At 45.4% G+C, this 23,559-nt stretch overlaps 1 protein-coding gene across 3 annotated transcripts in view; it reads right to left on the bottom strand.

The window, feature by feature from the left end:
* ARHGAP42 (Rho GTPase activating protein 42) overlaps nt 1-23,559 on the bottom strand; it is a 326,179-nt gene that overhangs the window by 45,207 nt on the left and 257,413 nt on the right. For all 3 annotated transcript variants that reach the window (XM_077298474.1, XM_077298472.1, XM_077298473.1), the window contains exons 7-13: nt 21,494-21,598; nt 17,686-17,815; nt 5,977-6,077; nt 4,179-4,288; nt 3,382-3,460; nt 2,536-2,575; nt 631-693 (exon numbers count right to left, since the gene is read on the bottom strand). In XM_077298474.1, the coding sequence (XP_077154589.1) occupies nt 631-693; nt 2,536-2,575; nt 3,382-3,460; nt 4,179-4,288; nt 5,977-6,077; nt 17,686-17,815; nt 21,494-21,598 (628 nt within the window). The remainder of the gene's footprint in view (nt 1-630; nt 694-2,535; nt 2,576-3,381; nt 3,461-4,178; nt 4,289-5,976; nt 6,078-17,685; nt 17,816-21,493; nt 21,599-23,559) is intronic.

The following is a 23,559-nucleotide window of genomic DNA, read 5'->3' as shown; positions in this document are numbered from 1 at the left end:
CAAGGCCGTAGAGATATTCAGGCCAACCATGCTAATGTCACTCGGATAAAACTCAAAGTTTGAGCCAAGTGTCATCTTAGTGTGATCCGTACTGAAGCACAAGTGCAAAGAAGGAGAACTTAATTTCTCCATCTTCTCCATTGTCTGCGTCCGCGGTAATCAATAACATCTCGGTACAGTCAGATGTTTTACATGCACTCATAGACTTGTATAGGTGCGTGAGATCCGAATATCAGAGCCAGTCGCAGTATGATGTGATTGTTTTCTCATCCCGAATCGGCATGAGAAAATAGTCGCTGATCTCCACTGCCCCACAGTATAACACTGAACTATCCGATAAAACATTAGATAGCACTCGGCCGTGTTATACACCAGTGTGAGGGAGCATTTATGGAGATATTGCCGTATTTAAGGGTTAGGTAAAAACAGCATAAGTGTCTCAACAAACAGCACCTTCAATCTCATCTTCTAGAATCCCCCTGATTCTGCTATAAATGGGTCACCGATATTTGGGTTAACAGCAATTTTTAGGTGAACCGAATTTCTGCTTTTGAGGGACGTTAGGTACTTATATTTTAGTGTTGTATTACTTAACACTTGTTGCCGAGAACAGAAAACGTGAGACCTCACCTCGGGTTTCCACGGAATGGATGCATTTTTTCACAAAGTTGAAGCCGGCTTCATTTAAAAACACTAAAAAACAAAAAAAAGTAGATGGGGTTAGTAAAGCAACAAAGGGCATGTAGTAGAAAAACTTCATAAACAGTCTGTCACAGCAGCCCCGACCTATAAAGTTAATGAGAATGTGTCCTTGCTGACAAAAACTGGAGTTCAGAGAAGAGCTACCAGGATGGTGAGCGGACTGCAAACTATGTCCTACGAATAATGGTTAGAGGATCTGGGAATGTTTAGCTGCAAAAAAGAAGGCTAAGAGGAGACTTAATAGCTTTCTACAAATATCTGAAGGGATGTCACACTGTAGAGGGATCATCCCTATTGTCATTTGTACAAGGAAACACAAGAATCAATGGAATGAAACTGAAACAGGCTGCCATGGAGAGGTGGTGAGTTCTCCTTAAATGGAAGTCTTCAAACAGAGGCTGGACAGACATCTGTCTGAGGTGGTTTAGTGAATCCTGCATTGAGCAGGGGGTTGGACCAGATGACCCTGGAGGTCCCTTCCAACTCCAACATTCTAGGATTCTATGATCTTATCTATCAGGACACCCCAAGGATGGAATATGCACATTGATCTCTATAGACATGTCCCAAATACCCAGTCCATAGAGACCTTTATATGGAGAAGACACATCTAAACACTTTCCACATGCATTCACAGTGATGCTGTGAGCGATGACTATAGCAGCTTCTGCACCACCCCCATGATTCAAAGCTATTAGGAGGGAAAGAAGTTCATTTTCTGCTGGCAGTCGCACTTTTAGTAAAGGTTAACTCTACATCTGCAGGTAAAACAGTGTTTCCCTTTAACATAAAGGGTATCTGTCAGGAAGTTTTTGCTATTTATTGAGAGAAGCATGATGTAGAGGCACATTCCCTGATTCCAGCGATGTGTCACTTACTGGGCTGCTTGCTGCAGTTTCTATAAACTCAGTGTTTTATCAGCAGGAGATTATCACTAGAAGAAAAGTTGTCACATGCCATGTAGTCCTTATGCTCTGTATAACCCCGCTCCCATTACTGATCAGCAGCTTTCTGCCTATGCACAGTGTACACAGAAAGCTGCCAATCAGTGGTGCGGGTGGAGTTATATAGAGCTCTGCATTCAGAGAATTTCTAGATCTGCAGTAGAAAAAACTTATCAGCCCAGTAAGTGACACATCACTGGAATCAGGGTCTCCATCACTACACTATGCTGCTTCCAGATAGCAAAAACCTGGTGACATATTCCTTTGAAGTAGGGCATGTCGATTTTTTTTTCTCGGTCATTATGGGCATGGTTTTCATTCACCAGATTTTTCAGCCCAAATTGTCATTGGCAAAATTTTGGCAACATTTCGTAAAATTCTCAAAACTTTTATTTTTTTGCGCAGTTGAAAACTAACGTGTAACATTTGAAATGTTACTAAAATTATCGTGTAACTTTTACAAAAGAGCTTAAAAAAAGAAACGTTTTTGAATTTGTGCCAATTAACTAATCATTGAGAATCCATTTTGATAACTTTGTTATAAAATCCACTATCAACAAATAAAAAAGCGAAGACAACAAAAAATTAATAAAAAAAAATGCAAATAATGTATTGAAGCGTAAGGCTGCATTCGCACAAAGGTTACACTATGCCTGAGAACCGCAACAACCCTGTACCGCTGCGGCCCATCTACTGTTCCCTGCACAATCACTTCATCTTGCAAGAACACAACTTTTTGTCCTCCAAAATTTAGTGATGGCACGAGGAAACAGTGGAAATACTGCAGTGGTACAAAGCGGGCGAGGCTTTCGGCATGTGAACGCGGCCTTATTATACGCCTTCCAAACAAGATCAAATAGTAAGTAAAACACATTGCACAAGCGCTTACTTTCCTCTTTTTTGCTAATGATCGCTGGAAGTGTGTAAATCTAAAATATAAAACAAAATAATACGTTATATATTGAGTACATATAAAATTCATAGACAAAACGAGAAGGTTAGATGTCAGATGTTTTAGCCCAATTCATCATTTACAACTTTTCGAACTGTTAAAAAATTTATTATTGCACAATTGTGCTCCTGTTCTCTAGAGAGGAGTACAAAATCTGTCTCATTTTATTTTTGCCCAGATGAAGACTAAAGGCGAAACATTCTAAAGGATCATGTGAACTTTGTGCTCTAAAAAAATAAAGAAAAGCAAAAAAAAAGGTAAGAAGTAAAAAAAAAGCGCATTTTTTTTGGTTTGGGCACAAAAATACACCCCCCAAAAAACAAAAAAGAAACGCACATGATGAATTGGGGCCTCAGGGCTTTAACATATTGACATATTTAGACAAGCAGTTATTGTTACTTTCTATTATCCTTCTAGTTTATCTACATTTTCTAGTGTTTCTTAGTTTTTCTATAGTTTTTAGACCAAAATCTTGTGTTGTGTTCACTATTAAAGACATTGGAGACTACTGGGTTAAAAACAAAAATCCACTAAGATAAATATATAATACATGTATTAATAAATCAGCAGTAGTTATTGCTTCCTCAGGGGTTGTCATTCCTTGGGAAACCCGAATGGCAAGTTGGACGAGATCCATGGAAGCCGCGGCGGCAGCAATATAGATTGAAGAGCAGTTTTAATAAAAACAAATGCAACTAGAGCGAGGAATTTTAGGATGAAATGCTTTTTATTGCTGACAGATGTTGTTCACAAAGCAAAAAATTGCTATAAAATTGATCTTACTGGCTCTTTTCCATCCATTGCCTCCAACCATTGTTTCCTATTCCCCTCAGATAATGCTTGAAGAGTTATGATGCCTTGTCTGGAAAAGAAAATATAGATCGATAGGGAGATGATGTGGATAAAACTATTGGCACAAACATCTTAATTATTGATTTCAGGTCTTAACTTCAGTTCCATTGCCCCGGTGTATAATGTCTGGCCCCATTGTCTCCAGCGTATAACACCCAACATGCTGCTCTCAGATTAGGAGGCAAAAACCAGGTAGCAAATTCCCTTTAATACCAGAGAAGGGAAATCTTAATGCTTTAGCACAAGACATTTTGGTACAATTGTAGCTTCCATCTTTTGGGGAGCAATTTGGAGAAGACACTTGTCTGTTCCCCATGACTCTCCGCAGTACATAAGGTCCATACAGACATGGTTGGGGGGAGTTTGGTGGGAAGAACATGACCGGCCGCACAGAGCCCGGACCGCCACAAGACATACAAGAAGACGTCAGAAAAGAGGGTGTTCTCCTCAATCGTCTTCTGTGCCCAACACCGTGCAGGAACATCAGGAGCACATATACCCTAAAGAAGGTCCCATGTAGGTTTTTCATCACCAGGCCTCCTAGCAGCCACATGGACTATAGGCTTCGGACTGAGAAGATTCCATATTTACAACAGTCGTCATATTTGTAAGGTGGTTTATGAAGAAACCAGAATATCCCCAAAAGACAGACAGTCAGACATTTTAACAAAAATAATTAAAAAACAAAAGTTGATCGTTTTTTTCAGCTATTGAAGCCAATGACCTACCTTTCTATGACTTCTATGTCGAAGCAGAAGCGCTTGTCTATAGAGTCGGTTTTGCGTCTGATGCACATTTTCAGCTTAAACATTTCTGGGGTGCTGGAGATCAACCCGTTCTGAAAAAGGGGGAAAAAGAAAAATGATGTGATGTACCCACACTACAGTCTCTTCATTTAGGAACAGTTCACAACTGCACAAAATCTACATGTGCTAAACCCTAGAAACTACAGTACAACTGCACTTGGTCAAAGAATTTAATCTAAAGAGAAAATTTATGAAACATTTCCTAGAAGGGTCACCTGTATCTCAATTTTCAAAATGGCCGCCATTACATCACCCACTTAGTTGTCACCCAAATATGCCGAGTATTACAGGGATGTGACTGCTATCAGTGTGTCCTTCCTTTCCTGGTCTCCACATATTGAGTGGCACAAGATGATCAGATTTGGAGAAAAAAAAACACCTCACAGGGTCTTTACGTCTGCCGTCCTATAGTTGTTTTGTATGAGGCATCTAGATCACAAGATAATTAAAGGCGTTCTCTGCGTACATATGCAGAAAAATCCAAAATGGACTGTCCTGTATGAATTGGTATAGAGTAGACATGACTACCTAGTGGAAGTTTAGCCGATACCCCCGAAGCCTAGAAAGAGGAGCCATGACTCTTGATAAACTGGAGTGGTTCCTTTGACAGTTTTCCGAAACCAGTCCCACTTCCTAACCATCTTTTATGTTATTTTTGACCTTTGTTCTATGAGTTGTGGTGATGTTAACTAATCAACAGTGGAAGAACCCTGTCTGGTCTTCCCGCTGTGGACAATGGGGTGAAAGAGGTCCAAGCCAACCATTTATATTATCTGTGTCACACACCTGCTCTACATGAAGCAGACTCAGTTGTTCAGTATCACGAGACCCAACTTGGAGTGAGCAGATGGCTTTGTGATGGCCCAGGTCCATGGTCCAGGCCAGTAGTCTCTGGCCGTGGAAAGGAGCTGCAAAAATTTCCTTACCCTACAGGATCCCAGGCTCATCTTTTTGACTAGCCAGGCTGATGAGATGTCACCTGTCGCCAAACATATGATGTCACACCAAACTGGTGAATCAAAGGCAACAGAGGGGAACCTGGAAGCTCAGGAAATTCGAGCATCTCCAATTGTCGGCCATAGAGCATTGACCTGAACCATGGACCGGGATTGCAAGAAGCAATTTTCTCATCTCTAGACCCAACAATTAAGCTAGCCATAGTTGAGAGATTTTTGCCAGCTGATCGCCACATTCAATGTGCCAAAGAAGGGAACGCTTTACCTGTCATTCCTGAAGGAGGCACCATTGGCCCCAATGGCCTGGCATGGGAGTCCACATTCACACTTGTTGTGGCAGTATACTGACATCTAAATATTTTTATATAAAAAATAGGCCTATGGGGGGGGTCATTAAAAAACAAAATAATAAGATATTTACCACTCCTCTGCACTTCTGCTTGTGTTCCCCTTGCTTCCTCTTCTGGTGATGGATGTCATGCGACAGCTGCAGCCAATCAGTGGCCACTGATTGGCTGCAGCCTTGATGTTCCATCCAAGCCAGTAGAGCCAGTTCAGTTCTCACCATAAAAAAAATAGTACACCTGCTTGCTAGTTCCTACTCTGAGGGAAGGGAGACTTTTATCTATCATGTCCACATGCCCTCATGGTGTACACTTGATCTAATTGGGATGAACATTTTAACTTTTTTTTTTTTTTAACAAAATAATAAAAATTCCAAAAAGTAGTTCCAGGGAACCATTACAAACAGCCATACCACTCACCACTTTTCCACCAGACTTTGTTTCAGAAATGCTCATCGTAAAGGTTTTACTGCTTTTGTCGTAAGTACAGTAATGACGCGTCCATGTAAATCCGAGGGGCCCTTAATATAGAGAAAGAAAAAAAGAGTTTGACATAATAAACAGTAAAAAAAAAGTATGATTAATTTTCTTAGAAACAGCGCCACTCTTGTGTAGAGGCAGTGTTTGGCATTGCAGTTTAGCCTTCTATAAAGTTATAGATCTAAACTGCAATACCGGACACCACCAATATGCAATAGTGGCGCTATCTGTATAAAAAAATTACCCTTTCTGCTGTCTTATGTTTTATGTCACACCGCTAAAATCATTTTTGGGGGGATTGTGTCTGTATAGAAAAACCTGCAAAAGTAAAAATCTTGAACTTTCTCAAAAACCAGAACGTTTAAGCTATGAAGAATAAATCGGGTCTTGGAGAAAACCCAAATCCTTTAACCTTTCACTAACATTCAGCTCTACAAACATCCTCAGTGCCAAACCCCCCGCCATAATGATCTGTACTCCTAATTCCTGATATATACGGGATGGGAAGTGAGAGCAGCGTTGGCCCCGTTTCCATACACACCGGTAGGACAATACATGTGGAATACAACAGCTGCGTCCCCCATTGGGGCTCATTATCCGGAGCAGCCGTTGGATTAGAGACGGTTTGCAGGTTACAGGTGTCCAGGAACATATTGACTCCAGCGCAACACAAATCACATCCTGTATGTGCAAACCATAAGTATCCTCCATAGACCGGCACGGGAAAATAAGCCGTAATCTAACCCAGGAGAGACACGTTGAAAGGTTAACTCAATGGCAACATGTGCAAACATCGCAGTCAGTCACAAACAATGCAGCGCGACACAGTAACAATCACTACATTATAGCGGATTACTGACCATCCCGCATTGCCGGATAATACAGGGAGAACAAAAAACCTCAGAAGCCTTTTATCCTACTACTCCAATGCATCTACAATAAGGAATATTTTGTGTCTTTTTTTTTTTTTACATTTCTGCAAATGTCTATAAATTAAATAGAAAAAAAAATATTTTGTGTCTCCATGGTAACAGACTACGAACAAACCCTATGTAGTCTGATACAGCAGTCAAACTCGCTTTGATCTGTCCTCTACTTTTTGTTAACCAAAGAATGTAAGTTAGAAAGAAAAAAATCTGGCACACAGTTATCTTTGGGAGCTGAGCTGCATACAAAAATGATTCAGGAGAACTTTATTTCTCTTTTCGGATGCACTGGAGCAATAAAGATTAGGCAGCAAATAGGTGTACAGTCTACTATGTGAAGCGCATAAGCTCTGTATGGTCACTGATGCCATTCTTGACAATGGCACTCCAATGCACAGGAAAGGGGAGATGGCAGCATATGCATAGGAAAGTAGAGACGGTACTGCATGCGCAGGAATGGAGTGATGGCAGTGTATGCACAAGAGAGGAGAGATGTCAGCGCATGCACAGGAAAGGAGAGATGGCAGCGCATGCACAGGAAAGGAGAGATGGCAAGCCGTGCACAGGAAAGGAGAGATGGCAGCGCATGCACAAGAAAGGAGAGATGGCAGCGCATGCACAAGAAAGGAGAGATGGCAGCGCATGCACAAGAAAGGAGAGATGGCAGCGCATGCACAGGAAAGGAGAGATGGCAAGCCATGAACAGGAAAAGAGAGATGGCAGCGCATGCACAAGAAAGGAGAGATGGCAGCGCATGCACAGGAAAGGAGAGATGGCAAGCCATGCACAGGAAAGGAGAGATGGCAGCGCATGCACAAGAAAGGAGAGATGGCAGCGCATGCACAAGAAAGGAGAGATGGCAGCGCATGCACAAGAAAGGAGAGATGGCAGCGCATGCACAAGAAAGGAGAGGTGGCAGCGCATGCACAGGAAAGGAGAGATGGCAGCACATGCACAAGAAAGGAGAGATGGCAGCGCATGCACAAGAAAGGAGAGATGGCAGCGCATGCACAAGAAAGGAGAGATGGCAGCGCATGCACAAGAAAGGAGAGGTGGCAGCGCATGCACAGGAAAGGAGAGATGGCAGCACATGCACAAGAAAGGAGAGATGGCAGCGCATGCACAAGAAAGGAGAGATGGCAGCGCATGCACAAGAAAGGAGAGATGGCAGCGCATGCACAAGAAAGGAGAGATGGCAGCACGTGCACAGGAAAGGAGAGACAGCAGCACATGCACAGGAAAGGAGAGATGGCACAGAATGCACAGGAAAGGAGAGATGGCAGCTTGTGATGAGCGAATATACTCGTTACTTGAGATTTCCCGAGCACACTCGGGGGTCCTCCGAGTATTTTTTAGTGCTCTGAGTTTTAGTTTTTAGTGCCGCAGCTGAGTGATTTACATCTGTTAGCCAGCGTAAGTACATGTGGGGATTCCCTAGCTTCCCTAGCAACCAGGCAACCCCCACATGTACTTACGTTGGCTAACAGATGTAAATCATTCAGCTGAGGCGATGAAAACTAAATCTCCGAGCACTAAAAAATACTCGGAGGACACCGGAGCGTGCTCGGGAAATCTCGAGTAACGAGTATATTCGCTCATCACTAAAGGCAGCGCATGCACAGGAAAGCAGAGATGACAGCGCATGCACAGGAAAGGAGAGTTGGCACAGAATGCACAGGAAAGCAGAGATTGCAGGCCATGCACAGCCTTTCGTTTCATTTCTATGGGAATTCTTAATAGTGATGAGCTGGTGTGCCCAGCGATTTTCAGAGGTCACATAGAAATAGATAAAGGGAGCCGTGCATGAGAAAGCGGCACACATTGGGGTACATCAGAGTGAGGGTTGAGGAAAGGACGGATTCTGGAAATATTTTTGAGCTGGAGGCGACAGGAGGTGGAGAGAGCTTGGATGTGCGGTTTAAAGGACAGGGCAGAGTCCAGGGTTACTCTGAGGCAGCGGACTTCCGGTACGGGGGAAAATGTGAATTCATTTATTGTGATAGGTAGACCAGGTAGGGAAGATATGCGAGATGGAGGAAAGATAATTAGTTCAGATTGGTCCACATTGAGTTCGAGTAAGGCCAGGATCACACATGCGAGAAATACGGCCGATTCTCGCATGTTAATACCCGGCCCTGCTGCCGTCACTCAGGAGCGGAGCGTGCAGCTGCATGTATTGCTATGCGGCCGCACGCTCTGCTCCGAAGTGCAGGCAGCAGGACCGGGTATTAACATGCGAGACTCGGCCGTATTTCTCGCATGTGTGATCCCGGCCTAAGCGAGAGGAGAAGAAGGAGGATATGGCTGATAGACTCAATGGGATTCTAGACAGCAGAGAGGTAGATCTGAGTGTCATCGGCATATAGATGGTACTGGAAGCCATAGGACTTTATGAGTTGTCCCAGGCCAAGGGTATAGATTGAGAAGAGGCCCTAGGACAGAGCCTTGAGGGACCCCAACAGAGAGGGGGCGAGATGAAGAGGTAGTATGGGAGTTATGAGGCATTGGAATAAAGAGCAGGAGTGACATGCACAGCCATCAGACAAACGAGGATGACAGATATGTGATATTTCCTTCGGAGTAGACTTATCTGGTAATAATAGAAATGTCACATCTCACGATGCGAGATCTCAACCTTCTACAAGGAATGACAGCTCAGAGAAAACGCATGGAGCAGACAGTCGTTTCTTCTGGAAATTATACAAACCCTTTTTGCTTTACATCACTTGACAACCTTCTGTTATGATTGTATGAAAAAGAAATCAGCTGTGAAAAGTAATTCTGAAACGTGATTTTTTTATGGCTGTATATAATGAAAATCTTGTACTAATGATAGGCAGGTCTATGAGTCAGCAACACTATAGGGCTGGCTCCACCGCCATTCATGTAAATGCACTGACAAGAGGGAGGCCCAAATCTTCTAGGCTGGCCTTACATGGAGCTTAATATTTTCGCACTCCCCAATAGATACAGCAGCTCCCCTCCCTTCCTCTATGGTCGTAAAAATACTTTCCCCCCTTTATACTTCACACCTCTTCATTAGGCACATCGGAAGAAACTTCCAACTTCCCAATAGTCACTGCAGAATCAACTCTGTTCCCCAGTAGTCACAAATGATAATTTATCTTCACTAATAGTTACAGCAGACCCGGTTATTTTCCCATCAGTCTCAGCAAGGCCCGTCCACTTCTCTGGTATCACAGCAAACCCCTTCAGTTGCCCCATAGTCACTGCAGTACCCTCCCGTTTCCCAATAATCACAGCAAACCTCTTAACTAATCTAGCCGTAGTAAAAACAGACCCCTCTCTTCCCAAGAGTCGCAATTGATCCCCTCTCTTCCCAAGAAGTCGCAGCAGGACTCCTCCACTTCCCTATTAAATACAGAAAACCCTATCACTTGGCCTAGTCATAGCAGACCCCGTAATGTGCCCATAAGTCACAGCAGAAATCCTCCACATCCCTAATAATTACAACAACTCCTTTACTTGACCAATAGTCAGAGCAGGACCCGCCACAAACCAGTAATCTCAGCAAACGTCTCCGTAATCACGGCAGGAAAATTCCACTTTCCCACACAATAATCCCTTTCACTCATTTCTCTCTTCCCCAGTATTCACAACTGATCTCCTCTCTTCCCCAATAATCACAAAAGATCTCCTCTCTTCCCCAATAGTCACAACTGATCTCCTCTCTTCCCCAATAATCACAAAAGATCTCCTCTCTTCCCCAATAGTCACAAATGATCTCATCTCTTCAATAATAGTCACAACTGATCTCCTCTCTTCCCCAATAATCACTCACAACTGATCTCCTCTCTTCCCCAATAGTCACAACTGATCTCCTCTCTTCCCCAATAGTCACAAATGATCTCCTCTCTTCCCCAATAGTCACAACAGATCTCCTCTCTTCCCCTATAGTCTCACAACTGATCTCCTCTCTTCCACAATAGTCATAAATGATCTCCTCTCTTCCCCAATAGTCACAACTGATCTCCTCTCTTCCCCAGTAGTCACAACTGATTTCCTCTCTTCCCCAGTAGTCACAACTGATCTCTTTTCCCCAATAGTCACAACTGATCTCCTCTCTTCCCCAGTAGTCACAACTGATCTCCTCTCTTCCCCAGTAGTCACAACTGATCTCCTCTTTTCCCCCACTTACTCATGGCGGCAACCCTTCACTTCTGCAAAAATAATACCAAACCATTTCATTTGCCTAATAGTCCTAGGAGTCCTTTCCACTTCACCAATAGTCAGAACAACCTCTGATTCCATGTTACTTACAGAAGCCATGTAAATTGTCACTGTTGCCCCCACATAAAGTAGGTCTCCTAAGAACCCCCCACCCTTTCCTCAACAGTCACAACAAGACTAGCTATTGATGACTGCCCAGCACCCACCATGCATTTAGTGTTGTATTGAAGCATGCAGCCACCTAGTACATGAAGTGCAGGACAAAACACATGGGGGCTATGTTTTGTCTGTGACATCTAATATATAATTGCCTAGAATACTACTTCCTGCAATTTGTGCCAACTTCCGTGGCTTTGTCCGGAGCTAATGTCCGGAGATAATGTCCGGAGCTAATGTCCGGAGCTAATGTCCGGAGCTAATGTCCGGAGATTAATTGCCTAGAATACTACTTCCTGCAATTTGTGCCAACTTCCGTGGCTTTGTCCGGAGCTAATGTCCGGAGCTAATGTCCGGAGCTAATGTCCGGAGCTAATGTCCAGAGCTAATGTCCAGAGCTAATGTCCGGAGCTAATGTCCGGAGCTAATGTCCGGAGATAAGTGACGTCACCAGTGTCCTACACCCAGGCAGAGCACAGGGGCCCCAGGCAGCATATGGGGCCCCAGGCAGAGCACAGTGGCCCCAGGCAGAACACAGGGGCCCCAGGCAGCATATGGGGCCCCAGGCAGAGCACAGTGGTCCCAGGCAGAGCACAGGGGCCCCAGGCAGCCTATGGGGCCCCAGGCAGAGCACAGTGGCCCCAGGCAGAGCACAGGGGCCCCAGGCAGCATATGGGGCCACAGGCAGAGCACAGGGGCCCCAGGCAGCATATGGGGCCCCAGGCAGAGCACAGTGGCCCCAGGCAGAGCACAGGGGCCCCAGGCAGAACATGGGGCCCCAGGCAGAGCACAGGGGCCCCAGGCAGAGCACAGGGGCCCCAGGCAGCATATGGGGCCCCAGGCAGAGCACAGGGGCCCCAGGCAGAGCACAGGGGCCCCAGGCAGCATATGGGGCCTCAGGCAGAGCACAGGGGCCCCAGGCAGCATATGGGGCCCCAGGCAGAGCACAGTGGCCCCAGGCAGAGCACAGGGGCCCCAGGCAGAGCACAGGGGCCCCAGGCAGAGCACAGGGGCCCCAGGCAGCATATGGGGCCCCAGGCAGAGCACAGGGGCCCCAGGCAGCATATGGGGCCCCAGGCAGAACACAGTGGCCCCAGGCAGCATATGGGGCCCCAGGCAGAGCACAGTGGTCCCAGGCAGAGCACAGGGGCCCCAGGCAGCTTATGGGGCCCCAGGCAGAGCACAGTGGTCCCAGGCAGAACATGGGGCCCCAGGCAGAGCACAGTGGCCCCAGGCAGAGCACAGGGGCCCCAGGCAGAACATGGGGCCCCAGGCATAGCACAGGGGCCCCAGGCAGAGCACAGGGGCCCCAGGCAGAGCACAGGGGCCCCAGGCAGAGCACAGGGGCCCAAGGCAGCATATGGGGCCCCAGGCAGAGCACAGGGGCCCCAGGCAGAGCACAGGGGCCCCAGGCAGAGCACAGGGGCCCCAGGCAGCATATGGGGCCCCAGGCAGAGCACAGGGGCCCCAGGCAGCACATGGGGCCCCAGGCAGAGCACAGTGGCCCCAGGCAGAGCACACACCAAATCGGAGGCCGAGGGGCCCCGCCAACCAAATCAGAGGCCGAGGGGCCCCGCCAACCAAATCGGAGGCCGAGGAGCCCCGCCCACCAAATCGAAGGCCGAGTGGCCCCGCCCACGAAAGCGGAGGCCGAGGGTCCCCGCACACCAAATCGGAGGCAGAGAGACCCCGCCCACAAAATCGGAGGCTGAGGGGCCCCGCCCACCAAAGCGGAGGCCGAGTGTCCCCGACCACCAAATCGGAGGCCGAGGGTCCCTGCCCACCAAATCGGAGGCCGAGGGTCCCCGCCCACCAAATCGGAGGCCGAGGGTCCCCACACACCAAATCGGAGGCAGAGAGACCCCGCCCACCAAATCGGAGGCTGAGGGGCCCCGCCCACCAAAGCGGAGGCCGAGTGTCCCCGACCACCAAATCGGAGGCCGAGGGTCCCCGCCCACCAAATCGAAGGCCGAGGGTCCCCGCCCACCAAATCGGAGGCCGAGGGTCCCCGCACACCAAATCGGAGGCAGAGAGACCCCGCCCACCAAATCGGAGGCTGAGGGGCCCCGCCCACCAAAGCGGAGGCCGAGTGTCCCCGACCACCTAATCGGAGGCCGAGGGTCCCCGCCCACCAAATCGGAGGCCGAGGGTCCCCGCCCACCAAATCGGAGGCCGAGGGTCCCCGCACACCAAATCGGAGGCCGAGGGTCCCCGCCCACCAAATCGGAGGCCGAGGGGCCCCGCCAACCAAATCGGAGGCCGAGGGGCTTCGCCAACCAAATCGGAGGTCGAGGAGCCCCGCCCACCAAATCGAAGGCCGAGCGGCCCCGCCCACCAAAGCGGAGGCCAAGGGGCCTGGCCCCGCCCACCAAAGCGGAGGCCGAGGGGCCCCGCCCACCACATCGGAGGCCGAGGGGCCCCGCCCACCAAATCGGAGGCCGAGGGTCCCCGCCCACCAAATCGGAGGCCGAGGGTCCCCGCCCACCAAATCGGAGGCCGAGGGTCCCCGCCCACCAAATCGGAGGCCGAGGGTCCCCGCCCACCAAATCGGAGGCCGAGGGTCCCCGCCCACCAAATCGGAGGCCGAGGGTCCCCGCCCACCAAATCGGAGGCCGAGGGTCCCCGCCCACCAAATCGGAGGCCGAGGGGCCCCGCCCACCAAATCGGAAACCGAGGGTCCCCGCCCACCAAATCGGAGGATAAGGGGCCCCGCCCACCAAATCGGAGGCCGAGGGGCCCCACCAACCGAATCGGAGGCCGAGGAGCCCCGCCCACCAAATCGAAGGCCGAGCGGCCCCGCCCACCAAAGCGGAGGCAGAGGGACCCCGCCCACCAAATCGGAGGCCGTGGGGCCCTGCCAACCAAAGCGGAGGCCGAGGGTCCCCGCCCACCAAATCGGAGGCAGAGGGACCCCGCCGACCAAATCGGAGGCCGAGGGGCCCCGCCCACCAAAGCGGAGGCCGAGGGTCCCCGCCCACCAAATCGGAGGTCGAGGGTCCCCGCCCACCAAATCGGAGGCCGAGGGTCCCCGCCCACCAAATCGGAGGCCGGTCCCCGCCCACCAAATCAGAGGCCGATGGTCCCCACCCACCAAATCGGAGGACGAGGGGCCCCACCAACCAAATCGGAGGCCGAGGAGCCCCGCCCACCAAAAGTAAGTGCGGCCCCAAAAGTAAGTGCGCCCCCGGGTGCAAAAGTAAGTGCGCCCCCGGGTGCAAAAGTAAGTGCGCCCTCGGGTGCAAAAGTAAGTGCGCCCCCGGGTGCAAAAGTAAGTGCGCCCCCGGGTGCAAAAGTAAGTGTGCCCCCGGGTGCAAAAGTAAGTGCGCCCCCGGGTGCAAAAGTAAGTGCGCCTCCGGGTGCAAAAGTAAGTGCGCCCCCGGGTGCAAAAGTAAGCGTGCCCCCGGCCCCGGGTGCAAAAGTAAGCGCGCCCCCCAGTCCCGTGTGTGAAAAGTGCTGCTGTAAAGCTGGTAGCGCTGTTCAAGCACCATGTATTTCCTTCAGGAAATGCCCATCTAATATATAATTGCCTAGAATACTACTTCCTGCAATTTGTGCCAAGAAAGAACATACCAATACCATAGTTATTGATACATATTATTTATTATTTACATTATTGTTCTTAAGCAAAGAACCGTTGTTGTGGCATTTGCCACAACACGCAAAGTTGTTGTCTGATGTCTTTCATCACTCCCCTCATAAGCAAGTTCATGGATCCTGTGTAACTGTACCTTAAATAACAAGAATTGTCAAGAGCTGGTGAGTGCAGCCATTTTTTGTTCTTTCTTACTATTATTTATTAATTGTATTATTCTTACATTTGAATAAATAAAGTATATATGGATTCTAGACTCCCGATTCTTTAGAATCGGGCTGCCATCTAGTTAGTAATAATATTCTACATAAGAAGACCTGTCGCTAGTTAAAAAGTGTCCGACTTCCCTGAGTATTCTATTATTATTTTGTAATCTGCAATACGGTTCCAGACATTGGTCCATTTTATGGTCTTTACAGGGGCAGTGCTCACAGGGTAATTAGGCTACTCTGCATTAAGACACGCCCCAGAGGAGCCAGTGAACCATATCCTCTTAGTAAAGACCATAAAAATTAAAAGGCCCATATTTCTAGAACTGTAAGGGGGATTTAAAAAGAAATAAATAAAAAATATGGATTACCCAGGTGTGCTGGACACTTTTTAGCTAGTGGCAGGTCCTCCTTAGAGGAGCTGCTAGAGTAAAATCAGAGCTAAATCTCCCCAGGTCCTCTTTAACGCCAGGATGTGTAAGCGTTCTAATACACAAGCCCTTCTATGTATAAGAGGCAGAACTATGATGTCTGTGGATCCTATAACCACTGGGGCAGGGCAGCTCCGTACAAGAAAAGCAGCTGCTAAGTGTAATTCCCTTTATATCCTCTGGCTTTCAGGTTCTGGTTCACAACATTTACGTCGGATAAAGATTATTATTTAATTGAAATAATATTACAGCTGTTTCACGGAGAGGCTCCGAATCCAGCAATGCGTGCAGTCACAAACATGGTGTAAGCTAATAGCCGAGGCGAGGAACATAGTAATTGCATTGCTTGTAAATGTAAATGAGATCTACAAAAAAAGAAATGAGGTAAAGGCTGATATTGTGTAATCCCCTGAGCCTACAAAATATATCGCGCAAGAGTAAGAAAAAAAAGATAGAAAATGATCTGAAACTGGAACCAGCATCAATCAGAAAGCCAATTATCAATCTCACAACATCTACAAACTGGACTCTACCATTAGAATTACTCGGGCCCCGATTTATCAAACAGTTTTACCTCCGGAGTTCTGATATTGTTCAAATTGTTTCAAATGTTTGCGCAACTCCGCCAACTTTTTGAAAAGTGCAAGCTACTCAATAGGTGAGGGGGATGGGGCCAAGCGTAGAAGAAAAATTACTCTGAAAGGGGTATTCCTATCTCTAAGGTCGCATCTCAATATGTTGTGGCTGGAATAAATAATAGTATTAGTAAATTCATCCAATTACAAATGTAGTATAGTTCTTCTGATAATTCTAATAAACTATGTAGTGGCTGTAAAAATAAAAAATAATATTAGTAAATACCTCCAATTACAAATGTAGTATAGTTCTTCTGATAATTCTAATAAGCTATGTTATTACCCCATGTGCAGGGCATTGCAGTAGCTTAGGTAGCCATGGTTACAGCCACTCATACAGTAAAAGTTAGTTGTTGTAACCATGGATACCTAAGCTCATGGAGCACATGGGGTAATAGACATAGCTTAGTAGAATTATCAGAAGAACTATACAACATTTGTTATTGGAGATATTTACTAATATTATTTTTACAGCCACTACATAGCTTATTAGAATAACTATACTACATTTGTATTCGGAGGTATCTATTAACATCATTATTATTCCCATGGACATGGAGTAAGTGACATATAAAATTTCAAGGGCAACAGTCATTTAATATTTTTCTCTCCATAATTAATAGTCCACGTGAAAACAAGAAACTTTGCAATATATCTTATCAGAAAAATCTGTTTCTTTCTCCTGTTCGACTGATCATTTAGGCTCAAAATTTTGAATTCACGGGTTAAATTAATATTCAATGAATATTCAATGAATATTCAATGAATAAAAATTACTGAGATAAGAGAGGACAGTTGGTGCCCATAAAGCTCAATGGAGAATTGTAACTGTCTCTAGCTCCTCCCCTTCCTCGTAGAATTTTAAAAGCACCAACTGTCACTTCCTATCTCAGTAATGGGAAAATCTGTCTTCACTGTATACAGATTTTTACCGTAAATTGAGATTGAAAGATCAGTCTAGAAGGAAGATTTCTCTGATAAGATATCATAGAAACGTATAGAGTAAATCCATAAGATCTCCTAAACAGTGGCTGGCAGAAGCCAAAATATTATCATTTGTAGAGTTTGCCCCACCATAGATTACCCCTTTGACATAGGGGTCATAATAACAGCTCCCAAATCAATTGGTAAGAGAGGGACCCAAAGTGATAGATTTCATCAGAGGACGGGTCTGCCGAGATATGGTTATGGCAGGTTCTGTATCGGACACAGCCTGGCGCATGGAGGGTTCCTATACCAAGGACAGTGTTCTAGGATCCGACACGTGTTAACAAGACAAGGCGTAATCCAGACCGACGTAGCAGGGGTCAAATGGACTGACACAATGGGGCGTAGAGGAACGCTTAACAACTTCACAAGGATGATAATTATTCTGGAGGTTCTCAGGTCGGCTCCTCGGGGGACGGCACACTTCCGCCAATATCAAACAGAATTAGAGCACAATTCTACCGGCACGGAATCCACAAACGGCGAGAGACATGAATAATAATGAAACATAAGACGACGCACTCTTCTCCTGGACGTATAAATATCCCTCCATGGTCCACTGGCTGGGTGGTCTATAGTCCTGGTCTGCAGACTTCATCCTCTGCATTAAGCGGTCCATCTCCTGCCGGGTGCTCTCAAAGTTATTCCGAGTCTGTAAAAAGAAACGGTCTACGGTCATCATCCTGTTCACATCTGCGAGTTTATAGCGGCTGCTAAAAGGTCCAAGCAAATGTGCAATTTTTATAGCTGAAAGGACAGAGTTGCGCATCAACAGTAATGGCGTCGAGCAAACAAAAATGATCAGGACCCTGATCCTGGGGTCCTATTGGTAGACTGTGGATGTCGGACCAGGGCCCTGCAAAACTCCCCAGCACCTATACTGATCAGTAGGTCATTGTGGCGTCAGGATGCCTCTGGTAGTAGGGCTCTGGACCAGCAGACACGGGCTAACAATGTGGTCACTGGACTCGGGAAGTTTACGCAGCTCTAGTAGCCACCTCTCTGCTCCTGACCGAGCATCACAAGAGCCCCATTCTCAGGACAGAGGAGGGTCCCAGCCTTATATCCTATCAGCATTCCATACTTATCCCTCATGGGAACATCCCTTTAATTAACAATTCCAAAATGGGGTATTTAATAAGAGAAATTGCCACTGGTCCTGGCACTTATAACCCATGGACAATAGGTACCCGTGTCTATTCTAGAGGGGTGGATAGTTATGTTTTACATCCAGATCAGTTTTAGCTATTTTATTCCCCTCTTTTTCGGTTGTTTATTGTAAAAAATAAATAAAAGGGGTGCAAACTTTTTTTAGGCACAAAAAAACTATGATTCTACTGATAATAGGAAATGCAGCGTTTACGTGTATTTTTTTGAGGTTCTGTAAGCACTTTTAAATACACTATAATTTAAAGGGAATCTGTCAGCAGGATTTCACACCCCAAACTATACATGTGCGTGTAGATCTTTCAAAGACAAGTCCAGCTATACCTTCACATGGCCGGTCCATTCCTGAGAAATCAGTGCTTGAAATTATATGCAAATTAGGCTGAAGTGCTATGGCAGATCTGAAGCCTCTGTCACTCCAGCTCTATTCCCCACCCGATGCCGTCTCCTCCTACATTATACTATATGGAGGACTATGGGGAGTGCACTATACTGTATGGAGGGCGACGGGGAGTGCAATACACCATATGAACGACTATGGGGTGTGCATAATACTATATGGATGACTATGGGCTCTACATTATACAGTATAGAGGACTTTGGGGCGTACGATACTGTATGGAGGACTATGGGGTCCCTTAGTTTCTACTGCCTACAGGTTGTTTTGCCAGTTCTGACTAGTTCTTGTTTTTCTGGGTCACCATACTGCAGTATTTTTCCTGTACACATTTACCACTTTTTATTATTTGTATGTATCTTTATTGTTGGTGCTAATAAGCATTATAACATTTTACTTTGTTGGCGTAGCACTTCTGTTTTTGTAGTTTTTTTTAAGTGCCCTTTACTTCCTGGCCAAATTATAGGAATGCATTTATAAATACCTGTAACACAGACTGAAGTCCATGAGTGTAAACATCAGCAATTGCCCAACGAACGAGCAAAATGCTGCCTTTTGATTTTGCCGGAAGAAAAAAACAACATTGTTCTCAACAGCACACCGCCCAGTGTAAGCTGCAGATGTGCTGCCAATAACATGATACTGAATGGGGACAGATTGATCTAGTAATGATCGGTCTGTGCCCATTATTCTTCCTCAGCCAGTCTAAACAGGCTAGGGAATAAGAGCCAAACGACTTCGACATTGTCGATCACCCTTGTTTAACAGCCTGAATTCAGCACAAATGCAATGGAAATGCAATGTAAATGTTTTTGCGTGACTGTGCAATTTGTTGGCATTCGGGGCCTCACTTTAAACTTTTGCCCAGGGCCCCACTTTGCATAAAACCAGCCCTCAATCTGATCATATCACAGTTCCTCAGCAGTGGAGGATGCAAAAGAGAGAATACAGACAGGACAGTCGGGGAACGCAGCTGATTCTTTTTGTGAGGTAAAACATTTGGTGATGATTCTTAAACTTGTTTTACCTCTCAGAAAGAATCAACTGCTATCCACGGCTGTCCGCTCTGTATACTATCACGTGTTCCCCGGCTGACCTGTCTATATACTCACGTGTTTGTTCCCCGGCTGTCATGTCTGTATACTCTCACATATTCCCCGGCTGTTTTGTCTATATAGTCTCACATGTTCCCCGACTGTCCTGCCTGTATACTCTCACATGTTCCCTGGCTGTTCTGTCTGTATACTGTAATACATTCCCTGACTGTCTTGTCTGTATCCTCTCATGCATTCCCTGGCTGTCTTGACTGTATACTCTCACGTATTCCCCAGCTCTCCTGTCTGTATACTCTCACATGTTCTCCGGCAGTCCATTCTGTATACTTTCACGTGTTCCCCGGCTGTCCTGTCTGTATCCTCATGCATTCCCCGAGTGTCCTGTCTTTATACTCACATGCGTTCCCTGGCTGTCCTGTCTGTATACTCTCACGTATTCCTCAGCTGTCCTGTCTGTATACTCTCACATGTTCCCTGGCAATCCATTCTGTATACTCTCACGTATTCCTCAGCTGTCCTGTCTGCATACTCTCACATGTTCCCCAGCTGTCCTGTCTATATACGCTCATGTGTTCCCTGTCTGTCCTGTCTGTACACTCTCACATATTCCTCAGCTGTCCTGTCTGTATACTCTCACATGTTCCCCGGCAATCCATTCTGTATACTCTCACGTATTCCTCAGCTGTCCTGTCTGCATACTCTCACATGTTCCCCAGCTGTCCTGTCTATATACGCTCATGTGTTCCCTGTCTGTCCTGTCTGTACACTCTCACGTATTCCTCAGCTGTCCTGTCTGCATACTCTCACATGTTCCCCAGCTGTCCTGTCTGTATACGCTCATGTGTTCCCTGTCTGTCCTGTCTGTACACTCTCACATGTTCCCCGGCAGTCCATTCTGTATACTCTCACGTGTTCCCCAGCTGTCCTGTCTGTATACTCTCACATGTTCCCCGGCAGTCCATTCTGTATACTCTCACGCGTTCCCCGGCAGTCCATTCTGTATACTCTCACGTGTTCCCCGGCTTTCCCGTCTGTATAGTCTCACACGTTCCCTGGCTTTTCTGTCTGTATCCTCTCACACATTCCCCGGCTGTCCTGTCTTTATACTCTCATGCGTTCCCCTGCTGTAATGTCTGTATACGCTCATGCGTACCCCACCTGTCCTGTCTGTATACTCTCATGTTTACCCTGCCTGTCCTGTCTGTATACGCTCATGCGTACCCAGCTTGTCCTGTCTGTATACTCTCATGCATACCCAGCCTGTCCTGTCTGTATACTCTCATGTGTATCCCGCCTGTCCTGTCTGTATAGTCTCATGCATACCCCACATGTCCTGTCTGTATTTTCTCACGTGTTCCACAACTATCCTGTCTGTATACTCTCATGTGTTCCTCTGCTGTAATGTCAGTATGCTCTTTTGCTTCCTCCCCTGCCTAGGAGCTGTGGTATGATCAGACCATGTTCCAGCACAGTCAGACACAGCCATTACACAGTACACAGCAGGGGAACATTTATAACATTATCTCAGCACAGGAACATTTTTTTTAAACAAAAACAATTGTGGAACTTATTATTTCAAGATCTATTAATTAAAATGTTCTTTATTCTCATGGGAAAACCCCTTTAAAGGAGAAGTTTTGCGCTTCCAGATAAATGACAAACAATTCAATTTGTTCTGAAGTCTTCAGCAATCAGCCGAGCGGCCGCTTACGTTTTGTAAATTGAACTGTAGCTGCTCCTTATAGGGTGTAAATTCTCTCGCCAGCTCATATCCCTCATGGTAGAAGGTAAAAAGACCCTGGAGGAATGCCAAAAGCTGCAAATAAAACAAAAAAAACACAAAAAACAAGCAATGAATATTACAGACACGGAAAAGCAAACACCATGAGCTTTAGATTTACCCCAAGCAACAACCCGCAATTAATGACATCTCATTTCTTTTACATGATTGCTCCTTCAAGGTTCGGCAAAGAGAAAAAAATAAAATAAATATGACTGCACCAAAAGGACGAGGTGCGGGCGATTTATTCCGCAAGGAAACTGTCCTTTAATCTGTGAATTCGATTTCAAAGAAAAACGAGTGTTATAATTCAACATTTCACCTCCGTAGATATCCGCAAATAAATTACTTCAAGTGCTCAGTGGGTAAATTAGAAGGTTTTGCTAAGCCTGTAATTGTGAACCATAAATATTCAGAGTCTTCAGCTCGGTGGAGGACATATTGGTTATCTGCGAGTCGGAACGGCGCGGCTCTGGAAAAGCCACATGCATTTGTCAAGAGAGGAGAAGGGTAAGGAGCGTCTCGGTGGGAGGGAAAGTGACATGTTAATTTATTGTGGGATCTGCATAGAAAAAAAGAAAAAAAAAAAAAGAATATATCGAACGGTTCATGCTTTTATTATTTTAAATTCCCACAAATACAGAAAAAAAAAAAGAAAGAAAACAAAAAGAACCGAATGTAAATGTATTTATGGAATAAGCAAAAAAAAATTAACAATAATTAATACAAATTAAAAAAAGAGTACCAATAATGAATAAAAATATATATATATATTTTTTATCAATAATGAATAAAGGTAAAAAAATAAAAAAAATGCCAATAATGAATAAAAATAAAAAAAATTACCAATAATGAATAAAAAAAACAATAATGAATAAAAATAAATGACCAATAATGAATCCAAAGATAAAAAAAATACCAATAATGAATAAAAATTAAAAAAATTACCAATAATGAATAAAAATTAAAAAAAATTAAAAAAATACCAGTAATGAATAAAAAAAAAATTACGGTACCAATAATGAAAAAAAAACAAAACAAAAAAAACTATAATTAATAAAAAAAAACCAATAATGAATAAAAGTTAAAAAAATTACCAATACCGAATAAAAATATAAAAAATAAAAAAAATACCAATAATGACTAAAAATAATAATAAAAAAAATTAACAATAATGAATAAAAATAAAACAAATTTGTGGAAATTAAATTTTTTTTGCTTGTATCATTTTAACCATATATAGCAAATTGTAAAAGGAAATTAATTTTTTTTGAACATTTTTGTCAAGGTTTTGTATTAAAAATAAAAATGTGAAAATTTAGCAATTTTCACACTTGCAGTTGATGTCGCAGTTCAATGCACCGACCCACAGAGAGAGAGAGATATTTTTCCCGGACTTGAAAATCCTTCCGGGCATAAAGCGGCTAAAAGAACGGACCGCTCTATTCGCTACAAAGTCTCAAGAGCCGTTAAAGAAGATGCTTCATGAAGAAGATGAAAGACGCCGTGTGCACAGGCCCCAAAACTCCGACCTGTCGTGATGCCAATTCAGTGCAGCAGTGCAGAAATGTGAAAGTTCTATATAACAGCCACAGGGTGGCCACATGTCGCATAAACCTCTCCTGACAAAGTATCACAAATTCAATTTTTTTCAAAAATGAGACCCATGACGTCCCCTGAGCGCCTCTGTCGGGCGACTATCTGCCACCTCCGATGTCTGCCATGTCTGTACAAGAACATTCCACGTTGACATTTGTTGGAGACGATTTTCATTTGCTCATTTTTAGATCTAATTGCCGTGCCTGTACCATAATTTAGTGAACTCCTATCACCTGATTTATGACAACAATCTGAATCTCGATTTTGTGATCTTAAAATGAGCTGAGAAGTGCTCGGAAAATGACGGTTAAATAATTACAAACTCCCTGTCAGAACGAACTCACTGATGGATTCTTAGTTAACTCCTTCTCCAGCCAGAATTAGACAGTACACAAAGG

This window comes from Ranitomeya variabilis, chromosome 3, assembly GCF_051348905.1.
Source record: "Ranitomeya variabilis isolate aRanVar5 chromosome 3, aRanVar5.hap1, whole genome shotgun sequence".
In the NCBI taxonomy this organism is placed as follows: domain Eukaryota; kingdom Metazoa; phylum Chordata; class Amphibia; order Anura; family Dendrobatidae; genus Ranitomeya; species Ranitomeya variabilis.
Note: the sequence above shows the minus strand (reverse complement) of the source record. Positions and strands in the feature narration are given on the sequence as shown.